General features: G+C 36.9%; 1 protein-coding gene across 1 annotated transcript in view; it reads left to right on the plus strand.

Annotated features, from left to right (window-relative positions):
• Nucleotides 1-24,107, plus strand: part of LOC125667410 (uncharacterized) — a 41,791-nt gene extending 17,684 nt beyond the window's left edge. The window contains exons 7-23 of the mRNA XM_056144799.1: nt 29-154; nt 245-370; nt 453-719; nt 4,648-4,777; nt 7,772-8,936; nt 9,485-10,685; nt 10,767-12,103; nt 12,189-12,867; nt 13,027-13,143; nt 13,499-13,806; nt 14,692-14,799; nt 16,482-16,635; nt 16,878-17,061; nt 18,940-20,501; nt 21,355-22,584; nt 22,742-23,260; nt 23,459-24,107. Coding sequence (XP_056000774.1) covers nt 29-154; nt 245-370; nt 453-719; nt 4,648-4,777; nt 7,772-8,936; nt 9,485-10,685; nt 10,767-12,103; nt 12,189-12,867; nt 13,027-13,143; nt 13,499-13,806; nt 14,692-14,799; nt 16,482-16,635; nt 16,878-17,061; nt 18,940-20,501; nt 21,355-22,584; nt 22,742-23,260; nt 23,459-23,724 — 9,479 coding nt within the window. The 3' untranslated portion in view covers nt 23,725-24,107. The remainder of the gene's footprint in view (nt 1-28; nt 155-244; nt 371-452; nt 720-4,647; nt 4,778-7,771; nt 8,937-9,484; nt 10,686-10,766; nt 12,104-12,188; nt 12,868-13,026; nt 13,144-13,498; nt 13,807-14,691; nt 14,800-16,481; nt 16,636-16,877; nt 17,062-18,939; nt 20,502-21,354; nt 22,585-22,741; nt 23,261-23,458) is intronic.
• The last annotated feature ends 311 nt before the right edge of the window (nt 24,108-24,418 follow it).

The following is a 24,418-nucleotide window of genomic DNA, read 5'->3' on the forward strand; positions in this document are numbered from 1 at the left end:
ATTGTAGCAACATATGATTTTATTTTAGATCAATCCAAAATAGAAAATTGCGAGGAGATTGACTTGGACTGCTATTATTCTTTGAAAGGACACTGCAAGAAGTGCAATCACGCACTTCCAGTTGTACTATATGAAGGAAATACAGAATGCGCATGTCAGTATTCCAATTTAGACAAATGTGAAATTGTACTGAAACTGATTTCCTGTGTAAAATATTTAAATTACAAGTTACCTTAATTTGTAGGGCTCTGTTCTCAACAAAATCGACAGTGTTGGCCTGGAACATGTGGCCCTGATAATGTCGCTAAACATTGTCAATGTGACGAAGGCTTTTCGGTTGCAAAGGATTCGACTCGAGCAAAATGCATAAGTATGAGATTTCAATTAATAAAAATCACATCGTGTTGTTCTCCATTGCAGTGTCACTTTCAATTTTTATGCATTTATTCCAGTGACCCGAAAACCCACCATTGAGATGTGCTTCGCTGGCGTTCACGGAAGCAAGGGGGAACATGTGACTCTCAGAAAATTGAATTCTTCTTCAGCTTGCAAAGATCAAAGAGACAATTTCATAAATTTCCAGGCCACTAAAGCAGAGTTTACCTTGCAGTACACCCTTACAATCAAGCCGTCTATGCTTAAGCCAACTTTCATCAAAGAATATAAATTTGGTATCGGCGATGGAAGTTTTTCAATCCAATGGAGACAGACAATTAAAGGTAACGGTTGCAAATCATTCTATTATCTTAGATATCAAAACTGATTATGAGATTTTTGCTTATAGCATTGCTCGGAATATTACTGCCTGTATAAGTATAGGTTAAATTAGACTTGTTTCGGATGACCTGAGCCGTGGTATTGCTAATTTAAAACAGTGTAATATTTTCCTCAATAAAGCACATGCCAATTCTACTTGTGATCTTTTTGGGAGTTTTGGTGTCGTAAAGTATGAGATCGGTTTTCAAGTTTATGTGTATAGGAAGACATTGGAGTTAAGGAGAAATCGAGTATCGATGCCTCTGATTTGAATTTTTATGCACAGCTCAGCTAAGGTTCAACAATAAAATTTCCAGTATAGAAAATCCCCTTAGCACACACACGTCACCCTATATGGCATCACAATTAAACAATGTGTCACGACATACAGGTGTTGGTAGTTCTAGATTTTTTTTTCATCTTCGCTAGCCAAGGGTTTACGATCTCCTCCGCTTCTCTACAAACCCTTGGCAGATTTAGTGCGATTTTCGTAGCCTCAACTTTCAGCATATAATTGGACGCAGGGGAAGTCCACTGCTCAATCAGAGAACGTGTTACGTTAAATCACGTGCAAAACAAAAGAATTTAAATACCTGCAACTGTCACTCTGCCGTGTATCAAATTCATATACAAACCCATGATGCCACGTGCGAAGTTCAGACTCGTATCTGCGTAAAGAAGTGCATTTTATTTACTACAATACCGTACCATACGTTTAATACCAAACATCTCTTGTAATTTGTTGTTTTATGTTCTATCCCAGAGTTAGACAGTTGCGTCAGAACTATTTTCCTCAATTTGGAATTCTTCTTACACACGTTGGATTAGTTTTAAACGTAGACTCAACGACTACATATATTTCATGGGTTCACACATGTTTATTTTCTAAATATTATTCTATCTGATTTCTTTTTCAAGTATGCAATTAAGAGATAGTTAAATTTATCATTAATATTTTGAATGTTTTTGCACACCACATTGCGTTACTCTCTGAGCACAGCCATTTCTAAACAACTTTTAAACAGTAGCTGAAACACGCATTTTCATAGGATAAGCATGATGTAATCCAAACTGGGTTGTTTTCTCCATCCGCTAGAGGGCGCCACTCAAAGCTACGAAAATGGCACTAAATCTGCCAATGGTTTGTAGAGATGCAGATCGGATCGTAAACCCTTGGCTAGCGAAGCTGGATTTTTTCATAAGCGATAGGTTAATGCGCAATGATCAAAAATCTTTTATAACCCGATTGTTAGGCCGTTTTTGGTACACTGATTTTGACTACGCATGGCTCCGTTTACCTGATCAGGATACAGGGCTCACGGCGGGCGTGACCGGTTGACAGGGGGTGCTTACTCCTCTTAGGTACCTGATCCCACCTCTGGTGTGTCCAGGGGTCCGTGTTTGCTATCTATCTATTTTGTATTGCTTATAGGAGTAATGAGATTGATCCCTGTTCGTTGTCTTCAGTTTTCATATGGGTAGAAAAATTAAGGTAAAGAGTGTATTATGTTGTAAAGAAGGAGACAGGTCAACAGGAGGACACAAGTTGACAGGTCGAAATGTAGACTGGTTGACAGGTCGACGGGTTGACATGATGTTTGACCATGTGACCTTGGCCTTGGAATTTGACCTAATTTTATCATAGTTATATCGTGACTCTATTACGCTAACTTTGGGACACAATATGGGGTCATGTTTTATCATGGAAATAAAGATTGCGAACCTAAAAAACAATCACAATAGCTGAACAGTAAGGCCAAGGTTACTCGTGTGAGGAATGTGGCCCATGTGCCTTTTGTTATTAGTCTCTCACAGAAGTTTCCTCTCCGCCTGCCTGTTTCCCTTAGTCTTCTGCAATTTTGCGTGCCCAAAATTGATGATCTGGAGGAGAAAATATGTTTATTTAAAACGTCTCTTTGCCTGATTTCAACTTTAACCTTTAACCATGATCAAAGCTTTCAACCCCCCTTTCAACCTATGTAGAGTAACGAATTATGAATTGATGAAGTGAAGTGAAGTAAAAAACAAATATAACCCTTTGCATAGAATTCTTTATTATGTTATATATATGACACTAGCTGTGTACGTTCCCAATGAACAATAGATCGAATTGATTCGTCCACTTCCCACTTGTTATGACCCTTATTTCGCAACTTGTCCAGTACGTACATGTATTTCCTTAGCAATTATCTTGTTACATTACAAATGTAAGGTGAAGATAACGAACAGTGATCAATCTCATAACTCCTACAAGCAATACAAAATAGATAGCTGGGTAAACACTGACCCCTGGACACACCAGAGGTGGGATCAGGTGCCTAAGAGGAGTAAGCATCCCCTGTTGACCTGTCACACCCGTCATGAGCCCTATACCCACTTTTGGTAATCGTACTTAAACTTCAACTCCCCTTTCAAAAAATGAAATTTTTTCAAAACTTCAGTTTTAGACATATGTAATATTCCAGTCAATGGGATGGACGAATATGAGTTACCGTACCTATGCTTGATTCATAAACTTCACTAAAACTCTTACAAACAAAGATACATTGCTAGATCCAGTAAGTGTTCTACCAAGCTCCTATCTTTGCTTCTCACGAAAATATTAACAGCTGTGAAGGAGAAACTTCAAACGTGCAACTTCATAAGCCAGACGTGGTGCAAATCAAATGTGGATTATATATATATATATATATATATATATATATATATATATATATATATAAACTTTTAGTATATTTGAAATCGGAAAACTTTTCCTCAAATCAACAACATCAAAAGTTATGCCTTTCCAACGCTTTACATGACCATTTCTCAAGATAATTTAAAGACTAAATTTTTTGACATCATAGACAGTTGCTTTTTCAACAAAAATGGAAATAGGAAACATTCATACGTAGTGATCAGTCATCCCAAAAATTACATTGTTAAACACTACTCTGATTCTACGCACATGTACTCTGAAGTTGAAATAAAAATATGCAGCTGGAGTTCCTCATTGACAATATCTCCATAGTCGTTCGTGATCAGGTCCTCCAATAGTCTGTTGGAATTACCATGGACATCAATTGTGCTCCTTTGTTACCTGACTTGTTTTCATATTCTTATAAAACAGAATTTATTCAAAACCTTATACGTGAGAAGAAAAAATATCTTGCTGTGGCTTTCAATTCGACATTTAGATGTATCGACGACGTTTGTTATATCAACAATGATAATTTTCATTAATATGTCGATTCGATATATCCCAGTGAACTGAACATAAAAGACACTACAGAGTCGTCAACTTCTGCTTCCTAATTAGATATTTTAAAAATAGATATTAATGACAAACTAATAATTTAACTTTATGACAAGCAGGATGATTTCAACTTCTCCACTGTCAACTTCCATATTCATGTAGCAATATTCCATTATCACCTGCATATGGTGTTTATGTCTCCCACCTGATTCGATACGCAAGAGCTTGTTCTGCTTACGATCAGATTTTAAATCAAAGCAGGCTAAACACAAACGAGTTAATGGTGCGGGGGTTTCAACAATCTCATTTAAAGTCAGCATTTCGCAAATTATATGGTCGTTATAACGAGCTAGTTTGCCAATACGACCTATCATAGGGTCATTGCTGTCTGACCTGTTTTAACCGATTTTTAGACCGTTCATGATTTTGACTACGGATAACTCCGTTTATCTGATCATGATATAGGGCTCATGGCGGGTATGACCGGTCGACAGGGGATACATACTCCTCCTAGGCAACTGATCCCACCTCTGGTATATTCTAGGGTCTGTGTTAGTCCAACTGTCTATTTTGTATTAATTATAGGAGTTATGAGATTAATCACTGTTCGTTATCTTCGCCTTTCATGCATTAAAAATAGAATTATATTGCAGGAAAAACAGCAGTGATACATCATCATAGACTCGTTGACTATGGAGTCTTAGTAGAAAATCTTGAAGATACTATCAATGTAAAGAACAATGACACTTCGTTACCAAACATCACTCTGGAGAATGGAGATGGGTATGCTATTACTTTAAAATCCTTAAAAGAATCCTCTTACTAATTCCTGCTATACTAGATGAAATTACGATGTATTTTGAAAATCATTATTTCTACGCAATACTTTACCTTATCATAGATTACTTCAAGAGGCTATTAAAACTATGAAAATATAATAATTTCAGTATTGTTCCATTCATGATCGTCGAGATTCAAAATGACCGCCTTCATTGTACAACTTGCTTGAATAATTAAGCTTTAAATATAAAATAAACACGATTCTTTCTTACCTTAATATTTAGATATGTAGCCTTTAGAGTTTGGTACTTTTTGTACATAATGTATACACCGAGATATAGATTTGTTCAGGCTCTGAATATGGTCTACTTGGATATTTGTCCACACCCGTCCAATGGTTATCTCCAGTTCTTTCTTTTTTTATGTGTTAATATTGTTCCCATTTTCAGTTCTCGTTTGAGTGTAAGCCAGACGTTTTCTAAAACATTTAAGTCAGGACTCTGGGCTAGCCAAACCATGGAGTGAATATTATTCTGTAATTTGAATTCCCGCACTATACGAGCTCTGTGTATGGGCACATTTCGTTTTGAAAAATATAAATACTCCGAGAAAATGGCGTGCGACAACTGTCCACAGGTGTTCATCAAATATATTAATGTACTTTCATACATTTATATTGCCATCACACACTATTGAAAATAACACAGCCCCATATCATTAAACTAAACTTGAGCGTTGTGGGTTGCGCTAAACGACATGACATACAGTCCACCATTATATTCTGCCAAATGAACACTCGACTATCAGAGCCGATATCTATCTTACACTTATCACTGAAGATGACTCTATTCCAGTAGGTGTCGACAGTTCTATGTCGGTTACATCTACACCAAGAAAATCGAGCTTTAGCGTTGACTTCCCGAATTCATATGCGCTTCCATACAATCCTCCTAAAATAGTCCTCTTTGCACAGTTCGTTTGGAAACAGTTTACCTCTATGCTGATTAAACAAAGCAGTGTCATCCGACAAACTTTTTTTTTCTGTTTTCCGTTACCGACCTCAAAATTTTCCGAGCATCTCTGTCGTCCAGTTTCTGCTTCTCTTTCCTTGGAATATTTTCCACACTTCCTCGTTTCCGAAATCAATCAATCACTGATGTAACTGTTGTCCAGGGTATTCCAATCTACGTGAAATATCTCGCTATGGTAATCCAGATAGATACAGAAAAACAAATTTTACATCATTGCTTAATTTTAACGAGTAGTAGCGATACTGTTTACATTGACAATAAATAGCAGACGAGAAATTTTATAACGTATACAATTGTCATGTGATAGCCACATGGACACTATTAGAATTAGCAACAATTTTACCGACATCGATGTCTTTCTTTTTTAGAGGACAGCGATAAAACATGCTGAAATTAATACCAGTTTTGTCATGTACGCGACTTTGGACGATTACTGATGGCACAATACTATATTTAGATCTGCTATGATCTTATATGTTTAACTACACAGTTTTGACTGTGATTAAGGGATACATGTACAATGTACAGGTGATTGAATGTTGCGAGGCCCCAAGAGACGCACTTGCGATATTATCCAGAAGGACTCGCGTTCATGTACTTACTTAGTGTTGCCCAACTCCAATCAAGAATTGTTTTGTTAAAATCAAAAGAAAAGTCCGAGACTTTGTTTAGTTTATTATGTACTGCTTTTTTTCTTTTAACCCTGAATCATAGCAATAGAAATAAAGGTCATATTCTATTTGAGAGCGGTATAAAACAATATACACTGTAGGTGGAAAATATTAGATCATAGAATATGCATGCAGTAATGGTAATCTTTTAAAGATGTGGAAACATTATATATTTACTTTTATCATATGATTGAAGAATTCCGACAGCTCAGATCCGCTGAGTTCGGATAAACTAAAAAAAAATAGATCATTATAAAGCTAATACTTTCTAGTATAAAGGTTAAAAAGTAAATCACAAAGGACACTCTACTTCCTTGCTTCTGGTAGAACCGGCCAGTTTGCTAAGGAATGAGTTCGGATACATTAGTTTGACTTTTTGTAGCATATCATAGTAAAATCATAGCTCTATTTGTAGAAATAATATGTTTCTGTAGATGGATAGCAAGTACATGTATATTTCAAAAGTGGATATTTACATAAAAGAATCAAATACACAATTTATTTTGCAAAAACCTCTCTAGATACATTTGAATTAATACGAAATTCTTAAGAATGTTTAAAAAATTAGTATCTTAATTATTGATTGATTGTATATTAATTGCTCAATCCCTCACAAAAGTCTTTCAATTCACACGGAGACGTCACCATTGCCGGTGAAGGACTGTAAAATTTAGGTATATACTCGGCGCTTACGGCCTTTGAGTGTAGATATGAATATTTGTCGTTTTCGTAGTGGCTAGTATGTGATATTTGTTTATGTAATACATGTACATGTCTCTTGATAAAGATATGGGAGTTGCGTAAAAAAAAAATTGAGGTTTAAATAACCAAAAGTACCGTGGCATTTACAGTGCTTATATATGTAGGACTCCAAAACGCGATGGAATTTCAAAGTGCGATAGTCTGCGCCAATCCCCGATGGTGTGACCCGCCAAACTGCGATGGTCCACACTTATGTGCCAAAACGTGGGATGGTGTGAGACGAATGCGCCAAAGTGCGATGGTGCACATTAATGCGCCAAAGTGCGTTGGAGTGACTCGCCGAAGTCCTTTGGTTTGCAAGACTAAATGGACATAGTGTTTTGGTACAGACTGTACCAACCGTTTGTTTTTTCTCCAAAGCATGAATGCAAAAACCATGCTAAATAGTAATAATTAAAACATTTAAGTAGCATTTAGCTGTTGTGTTCTTAAACGCAAAATGGCCAAACGCGATATCCCATAGAATTTTTTGCATTATAGCATCCGCCAGAAATCTATATATAGGATGTGTGATGTATCAAATTATTTTGTAGGCTTTGCTATACTTTCATGGCTATTGGCAAAGGCTATCTCATGACAACAGCTCTGAATGATCCAAACACCGATTTACCCAAAGAGTATTACAATGAAACAAAGAATACTCGAGAATTGTGCTTTTGGTTTGACAATTTGAAACCAGTTCATTGCAAAGTTACAGGGGAATGCAGCGATTTAGATATTATTCAATTATCAAACTCTGTAACAAAATCACCAAACGTAACCATAGGGCTAATGGGATGGAAAGATCTAAATATTTACAAAGGTAAACAGATCAATGCATCAGGGATTCGAGAATATACGTTATCTGTTTATAACATTAATGGTGATGGTGCGGAATTGAAAGCAGATCTCACAGCAGACAAAAGTAACGCTCGAAAATCAGACACAGCAAAGCCACTCCATATCGAGTTAGCTAGTTGTGGTCTTTATGAAATCAATTTAGAGGTTGTAGATAGTGCTGGCGAAGGGAACTCTCAAATAGCCAGAAGGTTTGTCCTTTTCGATAATTGTTCGCAGGTTCAGAAAGATCCGAAAAAGAATATTTTGATTACAACCGCAGATGATATTTCGAACAAAACCTGGCAAACACAGAAAAGATCTATTTGCTTTGATTGGACAGGATACTTTTATAATTCTCTACACAAGAAGACCAACCTCCTTAAGCCAATCAAAACAAAAGCAATTATTCCGGTGGAATACGAAGATAATGAGTATCCACTGCCTACAAAAGGTACCACTAACACTGATGGCATAGTGGAGTTCAATTTCACAATTACCGTGAATGACGTGAAAAGAATACCAAACCAGAGACATGAAAATATCTTAATACAGAAACAATGCACCAATATGTCTCTTCAGGACGGGGATTATCTTTCCGTTGAAATTGTTGCTACTGATGTAATGGGTAACTCTAATACTGATTCCGTCATAGTATATATTGATACATCTGTCCCTGAAATCACAAATATAGGTTTAGAGAGGCAGGGATTTAAAGAACTCTTTGTACATAATGCCGTTGATTTATCAACAATGAAAATAACATTGTCCATCCAAGATGTCCATAGTGGAATACGATCGATACAATGGTATTTGGGGACCAATTTAGGCTCAACAGATATTGGAAACGGTACTTTGGCGGTGAATCGTTTACCAAAAGGGGTAAGTGACATGTATAAGCATTGCTTAATTTGTATATGGAGAATCATTAGATTCCATGGAGAATCAATTTTCGTGAATTCTGTGAGTACCCATGAACTTCAACGAACAATGAAATACATAAGTTGTATTTTTTAATGTACAGAACCGTATACATTCTGAAACTGTAAAATCTGAACAATTTACGAAAATTGATCACCACGAATTCAACTGATTTACAGAGAGTGTCAGATGCTTTCTGACGTGTTTAATGCCGATTGTTAGGCCGTTCTTGGCACACTGATGTTGACTACGGATAACTCCGTTTACCTGATCAAGATATAGGGCTCACGGCGGATGTGACCGGTCGACAGGGGGTGCTTACTTCTCATAGGCACCTGATTCCACCTCTCGTATATCCAGTGGTCCGTGTTTGCCCAACTATCTATTTTGTATTGCTTATAGGAGTTATGAGATTTATCACAGTTCGTTATCTTCACCTTTTATTTAAGAGTACATTAATCTTTGTATCAATTTAATACAAATGTGAATTAATCAATGTATTTTTATAGACGTCCTGTATCAACAACACTGAATGTTATTGTCCGTCCCTAGGACCTTGTGAAAATACAATGTATAGCATAGATTTGTCAAAACTAGTTCGTTACAACAACAATATCGGACAACATAATAGAGACTATTTTTTCACCTTTGTTGTCACAAACAACGCCTTTCTCCGAATCGTGGATCATGTAGATATCCTTGTTGACGAATCAGTCCCCGTCAAAGGTGTAGTCAGAGAGGGTGCCCTTGGAGAAAAAGACAAAGACTTCACAAACGAAAATACCACCATTATAAACTGGGATGGTTTTATTGACCACGAAAGCGGAATACGATTGTATCAGGTCGCTATGTTCTCAAGATGTCTAAATTCGGATGAAATATTAAACATTGGGATGAACAAAAACATAGTAAAAGTAAATACCACAGAAAATTCGGTCCGTCTTTATTTTCCGAAGGAAGACAAGTATATAACATCTGTAATTGCATTCAACAATGCAGGGGACAGGTCAGACGTTGCTTGTTCGGATGGAATAACGTACGACGCATCTGCGGTTAAAGTATTTAACGTTACAGGGAAACAATTCACAACAAAGGAGGGGATTGCATGTGATGGAAATGGCAATCCTTTCTTAATATTGGAAAACCTTAAAAGAGTACAGCTCAGTAATTCAACTTCTTGTCACCAAATTTGTTCCAATTTTACGTTTCCAGAATTTGTTGAAAATCTACCAAAAATCAACCTAAATCCAGCCGATGAAACCTACTCTGATGGCATATGTCAAAAGTCATCCCCATTCAAGGATCGAGAAATTTATATACCTTCTGATAAAATTGATGTTTATTGGGACTTTCAAGACTTAGAATCTCAGGTCGACGACTTTTATGTTGGATTCGGTCATTCAGAATCGGAATATCTCAGTCCCTCTCTTCTTTCATTCACTAAAACATCAGGACACCCAAGGTACATTAATTTTCATTCAGGTTTCCGAAGTGCGGAAAAGTTTTGGATGTATATCAAAAGTATTAACAAGGCTGGAACTGTAGATACTATTCGAATAGGACCAATGATAATTGATTCTACACCAGTCCTGTTTGGCAAGGACTTTCTGTTGGAAATTGAAGATGGAAATATCTACATTGGCTGGGAAAAGGGTACATTTGTAGACCAAGAAGAAGTGGATCCAGTGGACACTATACTTTTTCGCATAGGTATAAGATTTAATTTTACATATAACTCATATTCTGAATTTTTTTCTTCACATAATCATATTGGTTATACTTTCATCTTAGGTACAGACTCCAAATTCGTAACTCCTTTTCTACAACATTATAATTCAACCCGCTGTCCTCGGTCAAATATGGTGGACTGTATCATTTATCCTGTTAAACACCTCCATCGCTCGAAAACGGAAAACTCATTAAATTACATGGTGGAAATTACAGTGAAGAACAAAGCAGGACATATGGCAACCACAAAAACAAAACCATTTCGTGTTCCCTCTCAAGTTCCACCAAGTCGTGGGATCGTTTTTGATACAACCGAGATGTCATCGGAGCTCTCTGACCTGGACTATGTATTGCATCAAAGTAAATTGTGCGTGAAGTGGAACGGTTTTACACATCACAGAAACATTACTTTTGAAGTTGGAGTTGGTACAACGACAGGCAAGGATAATGTGATTCATTATACGCCAACATCTGCAACAGATAAACTTTGTTTTGATACTAACATATTCCAACCTTTTGTAAAATATTACTCCTCCGTGAGAGCGCGCTGTTCTGGAGGGGAGACGGTTGTTTCATCTGATGGGATACAGTATATCGATGAGAAATACTTTGCGTCCAATTTTTACCTGCGTGATGGTAAAGGGTGTTCACCAGATAGATTGCAAACAAGTATTTCACCCCAAGGACACCCCAGAAACGGAAGTAATGTGATGATAAATGACAAATTAACAATTGGAAAAATATATTCACTTGTATTTGATATCACGGCTATTTTAATGAATCATCCAGACGTGATTATCTTAAAAACAATTATCGAAAACAATCGCAAAATCGTCATATTTGTCGCAAAGTCACAAACTATTGATTTCACAGTGCAATCAAATACTGCGTTCAATGTCAGCTTCTACCGATGTAACCTAGATGTAGACACCGTAAAGCAGACTGACCTTGTCGCAGCACATTGGAATTCTGAAATTGACGAAGTTATCAGACCAACGCATTATATTGTAAATCTGATGCAGGAGAACAAGGGGCACGACGATCAACTCATTTCAATGCTAGAGAGGTCTAGGGGATCATCAAGTGCCTCGTTTGAAAATATCAGTTTTCTTGACAACACAACTTACTTCATCGATGTGTCGCCTTGCTTTGGCCACTTTTGTTTAAATCTAACTTCGTCAGATGGCTTTAAATTCAATTCAGAAACGTTATCAATGAGACTAAAAGATGCCGTTCTGTACTTATCTGAGGAACATGCACATCCAACACTTAATGCAACTTGGGAAATAAGTTCAGACATGGAGAACCCTCAGATACCTTTAGAACGATGGACCCTTTCTTTAGATGAAAAGGGAAGAGACAATATTTTAAACTGGACTGCAGTTCGAAATGAAAGAGAGGTATGCTATCTATTATGTAACAACAATAACAGGCATGTCTTCAATTAATGATATGATTGTTTTGCTTATTAAATTATTTTTGTAGGTTTTTGAAACACTGGATATTCAAGTTAGCACGAAACGAAGGCTTTATTTTTGTATGCAAGTGTGGGTAGGAGACGAAGAGTGGCTAATCCGATGTATTCCAGTGAAGGTTGAAAATAGACGTGTTGAAAATCACTTCAATGTTCTAGATGTCGAGCTAGAGGAGCTTAACAGAACTTTCGTTGACTTAATTTCCCGTGCTTCATACAGCAATAGCTTGGGGAATCTCGAATACACAGTGTATGATCTTGAAATTGATTATTGTACTCCTGATTCTCAAATATCAGTTCTCGTCCTGGGACATAACGGGGCGGAGTTGCACGCTTTCCTGATGACTTCTCCAATAACACCTGACTCAGTTTCTGAATGTACCAAACGTTTAGACTGTCTCACCACTGCAAAAATTAACCAAGGAATAGGATCATTTACCGGCGTAACACTAACATACGGAACTGTTCTGTTTTCTTGTATTCGAGGCGGAAACATATCGTATGGTTGCAGTGATGGTATTTTTGTTGATTCAACTCCACCGCGGCCTGGTCGAGCAGAAATAAAGAGTTCACAAGGATTCATCACCTCACAGTCCGCCTTATTACTATATTTTGAGCCATTTGAGGAGGACGCAAAGAGTATTGGAACAAACGAATTGTCACCGATTTCTTACTATGAATACGGAATCGGTAATGAAGTTGGTTATATCTTTAAATGATTAACATATTATTGAGAACATACTATGAAACAACATATATTACACTCACTAAACGCTGGATTGAAAGTCAACTAAACATTGTTTCTACAATTATGATAACATCTATCTTAAAATAGATTCTCTATTCCAGGAACAATGAGAAAAACTGACGATGTTTTGGCATGGCAGAAAACTTCACAAAGTGGATATATATACATTCGTCAAATGAACTTAACTCAGGGCGAAACATATTATCTCAGTCTTTCAGGTAGGGGATGTCGTATCTTCTGACATTGTCCTTCTTACAATTTCATTTATAACTGCAATTACAATGTTCCCCGCGTTTCTATAAACATGTATACACATGTATACATATAGTAGCATTTAGATATATCAAACGATGTATATAATCGAATGTGAAAATTTCGTATTTGAATTAAACACTTATGATATTGAAATGTGTCTGACGTTAAAATCATTAGTCCTCATTTCATACATTTATAATGCATTGACTCCCTTGCAGATTGCCATTATCAACTTTAAATCTCCTTTTTTTGATTTTTAGACGTTTGTGTTGACCCTTTCATACAAGTTGATGTTAATGTTCTGATTCTATCATTCAGCTTCAAATAGGGCAGGTTTGAAAAGCTCCTTCATCGTTGTCGAATTTACAGTAGACGTCACCCCTCCGTCTGGTGGTAAATTTTACATAGGGGATGTATTGCAGAAGAAATATATATCGAGTCATATCATAACAATTCATTGGCGAGGGTTTGCAGACGACGAAAGTAATGTCCAGAAATTTGAGTGTTGTGTGATATCCAGTAATGGGGATATCGTTGTGCCGTTCACTGCAGCTGAGGGGAGTTCGATGATCATCAACAATAACCAAACCCTTATCGATGGTCATTCATACAAAGGAATACTAAAGGTTTGATATTTCACCAGTGCAATATTTTTTCTATGAGAGAAAGTACACTTTTTCGTATTGTTCATGTGATAGCCCAAGTTTACACAATTTATCAATTTATTAGTCTACTTTCAAATATATGTATGATTATAATATGGCAAAAATTGGCAGTGTGCTGTTTTTATAAAATACATTAAACATCAAGTATACTTTCATTTCTCACAATTACTTGAAAAATGAAATATATATAAAATATAAAGTATGGAATTTTTGGCACACTGTTTTTCCCTATAATAGCTCTAAAACTTCATTGTTATTTCGAATTTCAAACATTTCGGTTGAGCATTATTTGTCGAAATGCGCATCTGGTGCATCAAAATTGGTACCGTATAAGTTTTACATTATGACCCCTGGGTCGAGGCCTCTGCTGGTGGACTGTTAGTCCCCGGGGGTCTCTACAGCCCAGTAGCTAAGTACTTCGTTACTAGCTTGAAAATACGGATGTATATTTAATTGCTGTTATAAAATTTAGAAAATCATTTCAAAATTAAGGATTATATCCCTCACGCATAGCTCTTATCCTTAGACAAATTTGACTCCACTTTTTTGTCACATTGTTTTCCCCTATAATAGCTCTAAAACTTCATTGTTATTTCGGATTTCAAACATTTCGGTTGAGCATCACTGAAGAGACATTATTTGTCGAAATGCGCATCTGGTGCATCAAAATTGGTACCATATAAGTTTTACATTACATTTACACAAGTTTGACAAGGTTGTTTATCGCTAAAAATAGATGTGGAAAATACCCTCCATAACAAAGTGTAGCAGGACAAAGAGAGATAACTATAAAAATCTCCACATCACATTCATATTATTTCTTATAAATAATTGAATTTTTTTCAGATAACGAACCGAGCTCTTCTGTCAACGATTGAATATTCAAACGAATTTACAGTGGATACATCTCCGCCGCATTCTGGCACAGTATTTGATGGCAACAAAAAAGACATGGTAATGTAAAACTATGGATCAATTTTCAAAACTAATAATAAGTACTTGCAGATTATCTATATATGACCACTCTTCGTAAATAAGCTGCAGAACTAAATATACAAAGTCCATTCCGTAATCTATTGGTGGTTGTTTGTTCTATGTCCCTTCGAGAATGTTTCACTCTACGTATAGTGAGTTTTTACATCGAGGCAAGCTACTGACAAACAAGTTGATGGTACAGGGGTTTCAACAGTCTCGATTGAAATCAGAATTTCGCAAATGCTATGGTAGTTATAACGATCTAGTTCGTCAATACAACCTATCATTGGGTCAAATGCTGTCTGACGTGTTTCATACCGATTGTTAGGCCGTTTTTGGCACACTGATTTTGACTACGGATAACCCTGTTTACCTGATCAGGATATAGGGCTTACGACGGGTGTGACCAGTCGACAGGGGATGCTTACTCCTCCTAGGCACCTGATCCCACACCTGGTGTGTCCAGGAGTCCGTGTTTGCCCAACTATCTATTTTGTATTGTTTATAGGAGTTACCCAGTAGTTGTGAGATTGATCACTGTTCGTTATCTTCGGCTTTCATTGAGACGAGACCAGCTCTATGGGAAGAACTACAATTGACACCTATGCTTAGCACTCAGGTCCGTAGCAATGAGGGTTCTTTAACGTGCAAACGCCTGTCGCGACACGGGTCCTCCGTTCAAAGGGCTATATCCGAAAGACTTGTAATACGGAACTTTCGGGATGTGCCGGAACGACCGATTATATTTGACGTTTACACACCACGGTCTCGTGATAATAATCAATTGTAGGGCAAAGTTGACAACGATAAAAATGGTGTTTAGCTAGCAGACGGTCCGTAAAGAGATATGCGCAATCCCATGATGACGATCCTAGTCACTATTGGTGCTTAGTACCTGGGTGTGAATTAGATGAGAGGAAAAGGTGCATTTAGACGCGTATCATTCGATGTAAGGCGTGAGGTTTTACCGATATCCTCAAGATATTCCCTAGATTTATTTCCCTCGCCAACTCCCATATCTTATTCAAATGCATTTTCCTATAAAATTAGATTTTTTCTTATTTTTACAAAGGGCAGACAACTCTTCCAAAAAGTCTTAAGTGCAAAAAGGTCAGCTTCTAATCATTTACCAGTCATGTGAATTTCATCTGCTTCACTTTCATCATTATTTAACAATAAACTTTTCTGTTGATCTAAATCCTTCAAAATTGTTCATTATCCTTTCATTATACATGGAATACCTTAAATACAGGCATTTGATAGCAATTGAAGAATTCCATTCTTGTTTACTTATTTGTCATTGTAATCCGGAAGTGACATGCCTTACAAATGACGTTCAACGCGCGATAAAAGTCGAGTGGATCCGTATCTCGAAAGTCCCGTATTCTCACTTCTAAATGCCGAGCGTTTGGCACAGGAGCAGTCAGCGGGACTCGAACTCACGACCTCCCGGTTACGAAGCGAACGTTTTACCATTGAGCTACCTCGACCTGTGTTCTGTTGGAATTGTAACAAACAACTACATGTAGTGTGCTGACTACCCAATAATTAAATTTTGACATTTCATAATTTTGGAAAATGAATTAATACTTTCGCTTTACTATATCATTAACCCATATGATATGTAAAATGTAAATTCTCTATTTTAACTTTTAACGAAGGACGAAGATTATCAGAAAGACCTTACTACTTTATGTGCCAGCTGGAACGGTTTTTACGACCCCCACACAGACATCGTATCATACCGAATAGGTCTGGGTAACAACCCCACCTTTCCTGATGTACAATCTTTGAGGGACGTTGGTCTTCGTCAAGGTATTTGTTCAATATTAATGAAAATTCGATATATACCAAAGCCGTAGATGTCCCTAGTTTCAAATAAAATAATTATGTATTGGACAGAAAGTCATGTCATAAAACTTGGTGTATCCACAAATTCAAATGGGCAAAGGAATGAGGATAAACTCAGAATTATAAAATGAGATACCAGTATTATTTTAAATTTAGGAAAATGAAAAAAAACACGCGGTTTTATGGTTTATATTATTTATCTTTAGAATATTGCTGGAAAATGAGCTTAACATCTGGACAGAAGTATTTTACTTTTGTTGAAGCATGCAACGGAGCAATGCTTTGTTCGAAGTTGGTTTCGGATGGTTTGGTAGTGGATAATTCTCCACCTCTCACTGGGTTGGTTTACATAAGAGGTGTATCTGGACGCACAGTTTACTTAAGTGATAGGTAAGCTAGTATTGATGAAGTTTGAATATATGATGACATATTTCATACTAGTTGTTAGGCCGTTCATTTCGTACTGATTTTGACTACGGATTACTCCGTTTGTCTTATCAAGATAAAGGTCTCTCGGTGGATGTAACCTGTAACCGGTCAACAAGGGATACGTTTTCCTCCTAGGTAGCTGACCCCACCTCTGGTATGAATAGGGGTCCGTGTTTCTCCTCTTAATTATGTATTCTTTACAGGATATATAAGATTGATCAGTATTCGTTATGTTGTAACTTTAATTAATCATAAATTATATTAGTTCAAAGGTATTGAAACCTCAAGTAAGCTATTTTGATCACTTTTGTGTCCGTCTGTCCGTAACTATTTTCATTTTCCACTTCTTCTCCAGAGCCGCTGGGTAAATTTCAATTAAACTTAGCATAAATCATCCTTGGGTGAGGGGAAATCCAGGTTTGTTGAAAGAAGGGATATATACCCTTCAAAGGTGAGATAATCAGGAAAATGGAGTGGCGTCATTTTAAAACCATTTCAAGAACCATGGACCATAAAAATTAAAATTTACATGAAAGCATCCTTGTATAGTATAGATTAAAAAAAGAAGAAGAACATTCTCATAAACAACAGGGTTTTGGAGTCATGTTGATATGCAAGCATCCGCAGCTAGTGTAGATTAAAGTTTGTTCAAACCATGGCCACTAGAATCACTGGATTAGGGTGAGGCTACAATAGGGTTCAACTGTTTACATTGGGATATACAGTGTAATGGGAAAATGCTTTTTAAGAGCAGCATGGCCATGATTGGTCATGTTTGTATGTAAGCATACCAAAGTAGTGCAGATTGAAGTTTTGTCTAATTATGATCCGGGGGAGGGAACAATAGGGGTTCAAAGTTTGATACAGAAAGATTCAGAGTAGCAGGATCACACTATATATCATATTTAAATGCATACATTCCGTTAGTAAAGTCGGTGCATATTTGTTTTGCCCTGCCTCTCTGTCTGAAACTATAATATAGCTCATAAATTGTGAATGGTGCGTGATAGATATCTCATGTTTCAAATGTGCGAAGTCTTCACCTTGTTACGTTGACCTTGGAGTTTGACCTACTTTTAAGGAAACCTAACATAAACAATATATCCTGAATTGTTTTAAGATGGAGTGTTCATATTTTGTGTATTGATTCCTTATGGCAAATCTTAACATTTCATACCGTGGGAACCTTGTAATCTTGACCTTGGAAGTTGATACTGTAACGATGATCTTGAATATTGATCTACTTTTAAGAAGAGTTTAACCTAGGCAATGTTTCCCGAAATAAGATTGTGGGAACCTTGTAATCTTCACCTTGGAAGTTGATACTGTAACGATGATCTTGAATATTGATCTACTTTTAAGAAGAGTTTAACCTAGGCAATGTTTCCCGAAATAAGATTTCTTATGTCAAGACCTTATATTTCACACCATGATCTATGACTTTTTTAACTTATATCACAGTTATGTTGTGACCTTTCAAATAGGGTTAGGCCACAATATAGGACTAATATTTTTCGTGGGAATAAAGATGAAAAATCTTTAAAATACTGTAGAATCATCTAAATTCGTGGGGGCCAATTTTCGTGGATTGCTGAATTATTACGGGTCCGTAGGGACATAATTTCGTGGATTGATATATTTGTAAGAAAGATAACTCTGGGATGTTTGCTTTGTCTTTATTCGTTGAGGATGTAAATTCGTGGGTGAGGGGTACCCACGAATTCCACGAAAATTGAGCCACCACGAATTCTAATGATTCCACAGTACAGCACTAGGTTCAACGTAAACCAGGTGCGCGATGTGGTCCATGTACGTCTTAATGAATATTTTGCATTGCAGAACGTCGATTTCAGCATCTTGGGTAGGTTTTGAAGACCCGCATTCGTCTATTGATCATTTCGAATGGTGTATAGGAATGACAAAGGAAACTTGTGATATCTTACCATACAGAAATTCATTTCTCTCCAATGACATATTCCAGTCGTCCTTAATGCTACCTTTGAAAACAGACATGTTCTTGTCTGTCATGGCATTTAATAACGTGAATCTTACAGTCAAGACTAGTTCTCATGTTTTTAAAGTGGACGACACAGCACCAAATATAGTATCACAACCTAAATTCCATCCTATGATAAGTCCATTCACTGATACATCCCGAATTCAGTACGACAATTCTCTTCTGAAGCTGTCATGGCTTTTCAGTGATGAAGAAAGTCGCATATCCCATCACTTTATTTCCCTCAGAAGTCAAAGTGACAAAAAGGTACCCTTTGAAAGAGTTATTCATGACAATGTCAATGCCGTCACGATAACCTTTAACACAACCAACCGCCTTCTTAATGGAGATCGATATACCGCAATGGTGACAGCCTGTAACCAGGCAGATCTGTGTACCGTGAGTGAAAGTAATAGCATTCTCATTGATTCTACTCCTCCTCATCTGGGAGGTTTCACTTCGAAACACTTCTGGAAAAAGGTTGGCAACCAAACGATGGCCACAGTTTCATGGTATGGATTTAAGGATCTTGAATCTAACATAGCCTATTTTCAGCTTTCGGTTGGGTCTTCTTATAACGGAGGCGAACTTACTACTGGTTTTATCAAAATACTGGGAAATCAAACATCAGCTACAATTCCTCTCCATGAATTTTCACCTAATCTTCATAATGAAATAATTCTCTCCATTTATGCAGTAAACAATGCAGGGTTAAAAAGCAAAACAGCCAAAGCCACGGTACTCACGTCTCTATCCGACAAATCTGGATCAAGTGGGCGATTTCTGTTACAGAGATTTTCCTGTAGATCATATTTTTGTAATAATGATTGTACATGCGGGGTTGTTGGTCTGAGTTGTGTATCTAAACACCGAGATGCTTGCAAAGAAACAAACAAGACGCATTTTGACGTTTTTATTGGTTCTTCGGACTTCTCTGAAGTGACTGTTCTGCCTTCTACATCTTGTATCCTTGGATCATGGAGAGCAAATTCCAGTCAAATTAAAAGATACGAATGGACAATTGGATTGACCAATTACGCTCCTGGACAGGGTGTCTACGATATTCAAAAAGACAACCCATGGATAGATAACAATCTAGAAACCACGATTCTTTTTTGTTTACCCACACACAAAACTTTCGTAAATAATCAGAAGTACACTCTCTACGTAAGGGCATGGATTTCAGAGAATGAATATCATATTTCTAAAAGCAAAAGTATTACAATAAAGGATCGTTCTCCTAGAATCCGGAGAGGAAAATTTATTTCTGAATCAAGGAATAAAGCCTGTGAACCAGATATCGATTTCGCAAAGAGCAACTGGAAAATATGCGCCTGTTGGAGAAATGTGTTTAGCGATGACGATGACTTGTCGTATACGTTTAGCGTTGGGACTTCTCCGAAATGTAAGTGTTATCATAAGTTTATATTAGTGTTTTCTCTCCCTGCGTTTTATTTGTTTTGTATGTATAGCGTTTTACGTTTTATTCACGGTGGGTGTGACCGGTCGACAGGGGATGCTTACTCCTCCTAGACACCCACCTGATCCCACCTTTAGTGTGTCCAGGGGTCCGTGTTTGCCCAACTATCTATTTTGTATTGCTTGTAGGAGTTATGAGATTGATCACTGTTCGTTATCTTCACCTTTCATTCAAGAGTTTTTTACTGATTCACCAAAAGATTTCTCAAAAAGATTACTTTCTCCCACACTACTGATTAACAAATTTTGTTTTGAAGTCCATGAGAAAAGCATAATTTCTTCGTCTTAGAAATAAATAAAAATGTACAGACATATCTTAGTAGGCATTGTGTAAAGTTATTTTCTATTGAAAATCGCAAAGAAAAAAATTGATGGTCACTTAACAAATTTTCAAAATTATACTTCTTTACAATCATTCTGATGGGTGACTAATCTCGATAAAAGATGTCTCTAAAAACTTAAACTACCCAACATTGAACGGAAGCTGGTTGATAATGATTTGTAAGTTATTTATCAATGAACTATCAATGACGTATTACTTACTATGATGTTGTAATAGCCTTCATAAAATGGGGTAACGTGATATTGATTAATCCTACCATTAGGGAGAATATGACCATACATGGTCGACAGGGAATGCTTACTCCTCCTAGGCACCTGATCGCACCTCTGATATGTCCAAGGGTCCGTGTTTGCCCACCTCTTAATTTTGTATTCCTTTTGAGAGTGATCACTGTTCGTTATCTTCGCCTTTCATGAATGTTATTCTACAATTTTAGTGGATGATGTACTTCAGAGAATGTACCTTGGTAACCAAACAGAAATATGCCCCGCACTCTCCTTGCAACCGGGTTTACGCTACTTCTTCACAGTTGGAACTGTCAACAACGTCGGACTTTACGCTGGTTTTTCGTCTGATGGCTTCGTCGTTGATGATTATATCCCAAGCTCTGGTGTAGTTTTCAACTCGCCTTCACAGGAAAACAAACACTTCTTCTCAGAAAAATCCAATACTGGAGTATCATGGATTGGTTTCACTGACAGCGAGTCGTTCATAAGGAATTACGAATTTGCAACTCAGATTTATGAAAATGGATCGTTCCATTTTTCAGAGTCATCTTCAGTAGAATTCCTTACGTCAGCTGAACTGCATGACTTCAAAGACAATACGAGTTACAGATACGCAGTGCAAGCCACCGATGCAGCAGGACATCAGAGTAATTTCACTTTCTCAGCGCCATTCACTGTAGATAACACTAACCCACACAGCTTCCATTGTAGAGATAAGATTCTGATTCAGAGCAAAATGTCATATTCAGAGACAACAGCTCTTGATCTTCATCTAAAACAGGGCATACTCTATAAGTTTGCTATTTATGATGCAGAGGCTTCATGGGATACGGTTCTTGTTCTGAAATTTGAAGATGAAGTAATGCGGTTCCCAATACAAATGAATGCCAATGGATCGGCTGAAGCAAAGCACATCGTAATGGCAACTACCTCTGGTCGTGCGACAATTTTCATAACACAACAACAGATACCAATTCATAAACTAAACATAGACATTTACCAATGCTATCCAGAAGTTGTCAATTCAAAAGAAGCAATAGAGTTTGTCCAGCTTTCACCAGCCGTGTTTCAAACATGTGTAAATACCGAGGATTCTGAAAGCGGATTATTCAACATAAAACTAGGATTTGGAACAACTGAGAATGGAACCCAAATAATGATGCTTAGTGATATTGGAAGTAAACACCACTTTTCACTACATTCTTCCCTTCCCCATGGTTCTCCGATATTTGTACATGCCGTTGCTGAAAATAATGCCAATTTACAAAGCTATTTCGTATCGAGAAAAAGTATTGTCGACCATACTCCACCTCATATTGTCGTACTTTCTCAAGGCTTGGAATATGCAGAAGTAAACAACAGTACTTTAGTTAGACTGACACTTCTCTTCCGGTCAGAAGACATTGAAAGTGGGGTAAAGTTCTGTAGAGTGTGCATCGGTAAGGATGATAAAATATTAGCACTTATTACACCGGGAGAAAAATGTTCACTTCTGAAAATTATTGGCATTATTCTATGAAAATTACCAAAAATTCTAATTTTGTTAGAGTAGAATTGTTTTATGACGTAACAGTGTAATATAAATTTGTGTTGTAGAAAATACCCATGGCAAAACTATTTATCACTGCAAGACGACAATGGAAAGTAGATTCATATCAGACTATTTTAATGCCACACACGGCTCCAAACTTATACCCGTTGTAAGCTGTGTCAATAAAGTAGAACTTGAAACTACTCTAAAAGAAAGAATCAGCATCGTTTCCTTCAAGGAACCTACGACAGAAAAGGCAAAGATTGAATTTCTCGTACCGGATCTATCATTTCGTGTCGAGGATCTTCCGGTCCAGAGTGACACAACGAAAATGGAGTTTCGATGGTCCGGGTTCGAAGATGATTCAGGTACACTGTCCTATGACTGCAAGCTTCAAAAGGGACCTAACGTTATTCACAACTGGATCAGCGTGAATCGACATGATTACGCTTCTTTTGACCACCTGAAACTTGCAAATGGTGATGTCTATACAGTGTTTATTCGCGCCAGAAACAACGGAGGTAAAATTAGTCTTCCTGTCAACGCCTCCGTTCGAATAGATTCTGCAAAGCCTACTTTGACAGGTAAAACATTGAATGCTTTTATTCAATATCAATATGGGAATTTTAAAGAATTTGAAAACAGCATGTGCTTTTTCATATTTGTTTGCACAATATTTAGAAATATTACAACTTGAGGAATTGTAATCTACGAGTACCTGTGGTCAGGAAAACAAGAAAGAAATGGCATTATTATTAAATTCTCTGGGGTTTTTTCAATAGGATTCCCGGTCACTGTAGTCAATTCACACGAAGGGCTCCGACTTGACTGGAACCGTGTCTTTGTTAACAAAGAACATTTCCATTTGAAATATGACGTCAGTGTTGGGACTGCTTCCGGTTCTGGTGATATTCTGCACGAGGAGGGTTTGAAGGACACAGCAATAAATATTGATGTCATGGAGCACGTTAATATGGTTTATGTTGTTGTTAAAGCGTCGTTTCCAACGTCTACTTTCCGGATTTATTCCGGAAGATTTGTCATCTAATGACAATTGATGATTACGTGAATATATATATATACATTATATATCACTTATATGGCATCTTTTGTAGCTTATTGTATAATCGGATTTTTTAAAAATGCATATAAAACAATCTATCCAACATAACCAAGTCGCCTTGGATCTCAATTTTGCTAATCTCCACTTCATACTTGTTTGCATAATGGTATTCTAATTGATGTAAAAGGAGAATTGTATTACGAACTCTACAGTTTTGATATCTTAAGGAGTGCATGTAGATAAGAAAGCAAAGCACTGTCCTATGTTTATTGATTAAGAATCTTGATTATTTCCATTAAATAATGTATAATGTTTAAATCCCTACGTACTTGAACATGTGTACACATACAAATAAATTGTGGATTTCCAGCATTGTTGCTTTATTAAGATGCTTACTTTATCACGTACTTTAAGCATACGATGAAAGGCAGTAATTCGAGTACTGGTATCTCTAATTATAGGATTTCACTTTCGTGTTGGTATTCTGTGAAGATGAATATATAGGATCTCCCTTCGTGTTATTGAATATGAGTTTTACACGGTGTGTCGTGGGTCTTTATACTCGAGTCATGTGTGTGGTTATCTTAGGAGAAAATGTTAACACTTTTAAAAATCACATACATTTAAATCTTAATCACTTATCCCTATTCCCTATAAATGAATTTCAGCCAATTTGGGA

This window comes from Ostrea edulis, chromosome 1, assembly GCF_947568905.1.
Source record: "Ostrea edulis chromosome 1, xbOstEdul1.1, whole genome shotgun sequence".
Classification (NCBI taxonomy): domain Eukaryota; kingdom Metazoa; phylum Mollusca; class Bivalvia; order Ostreida; family Ostreidae; genus Ostrea; species Ostrea edulis.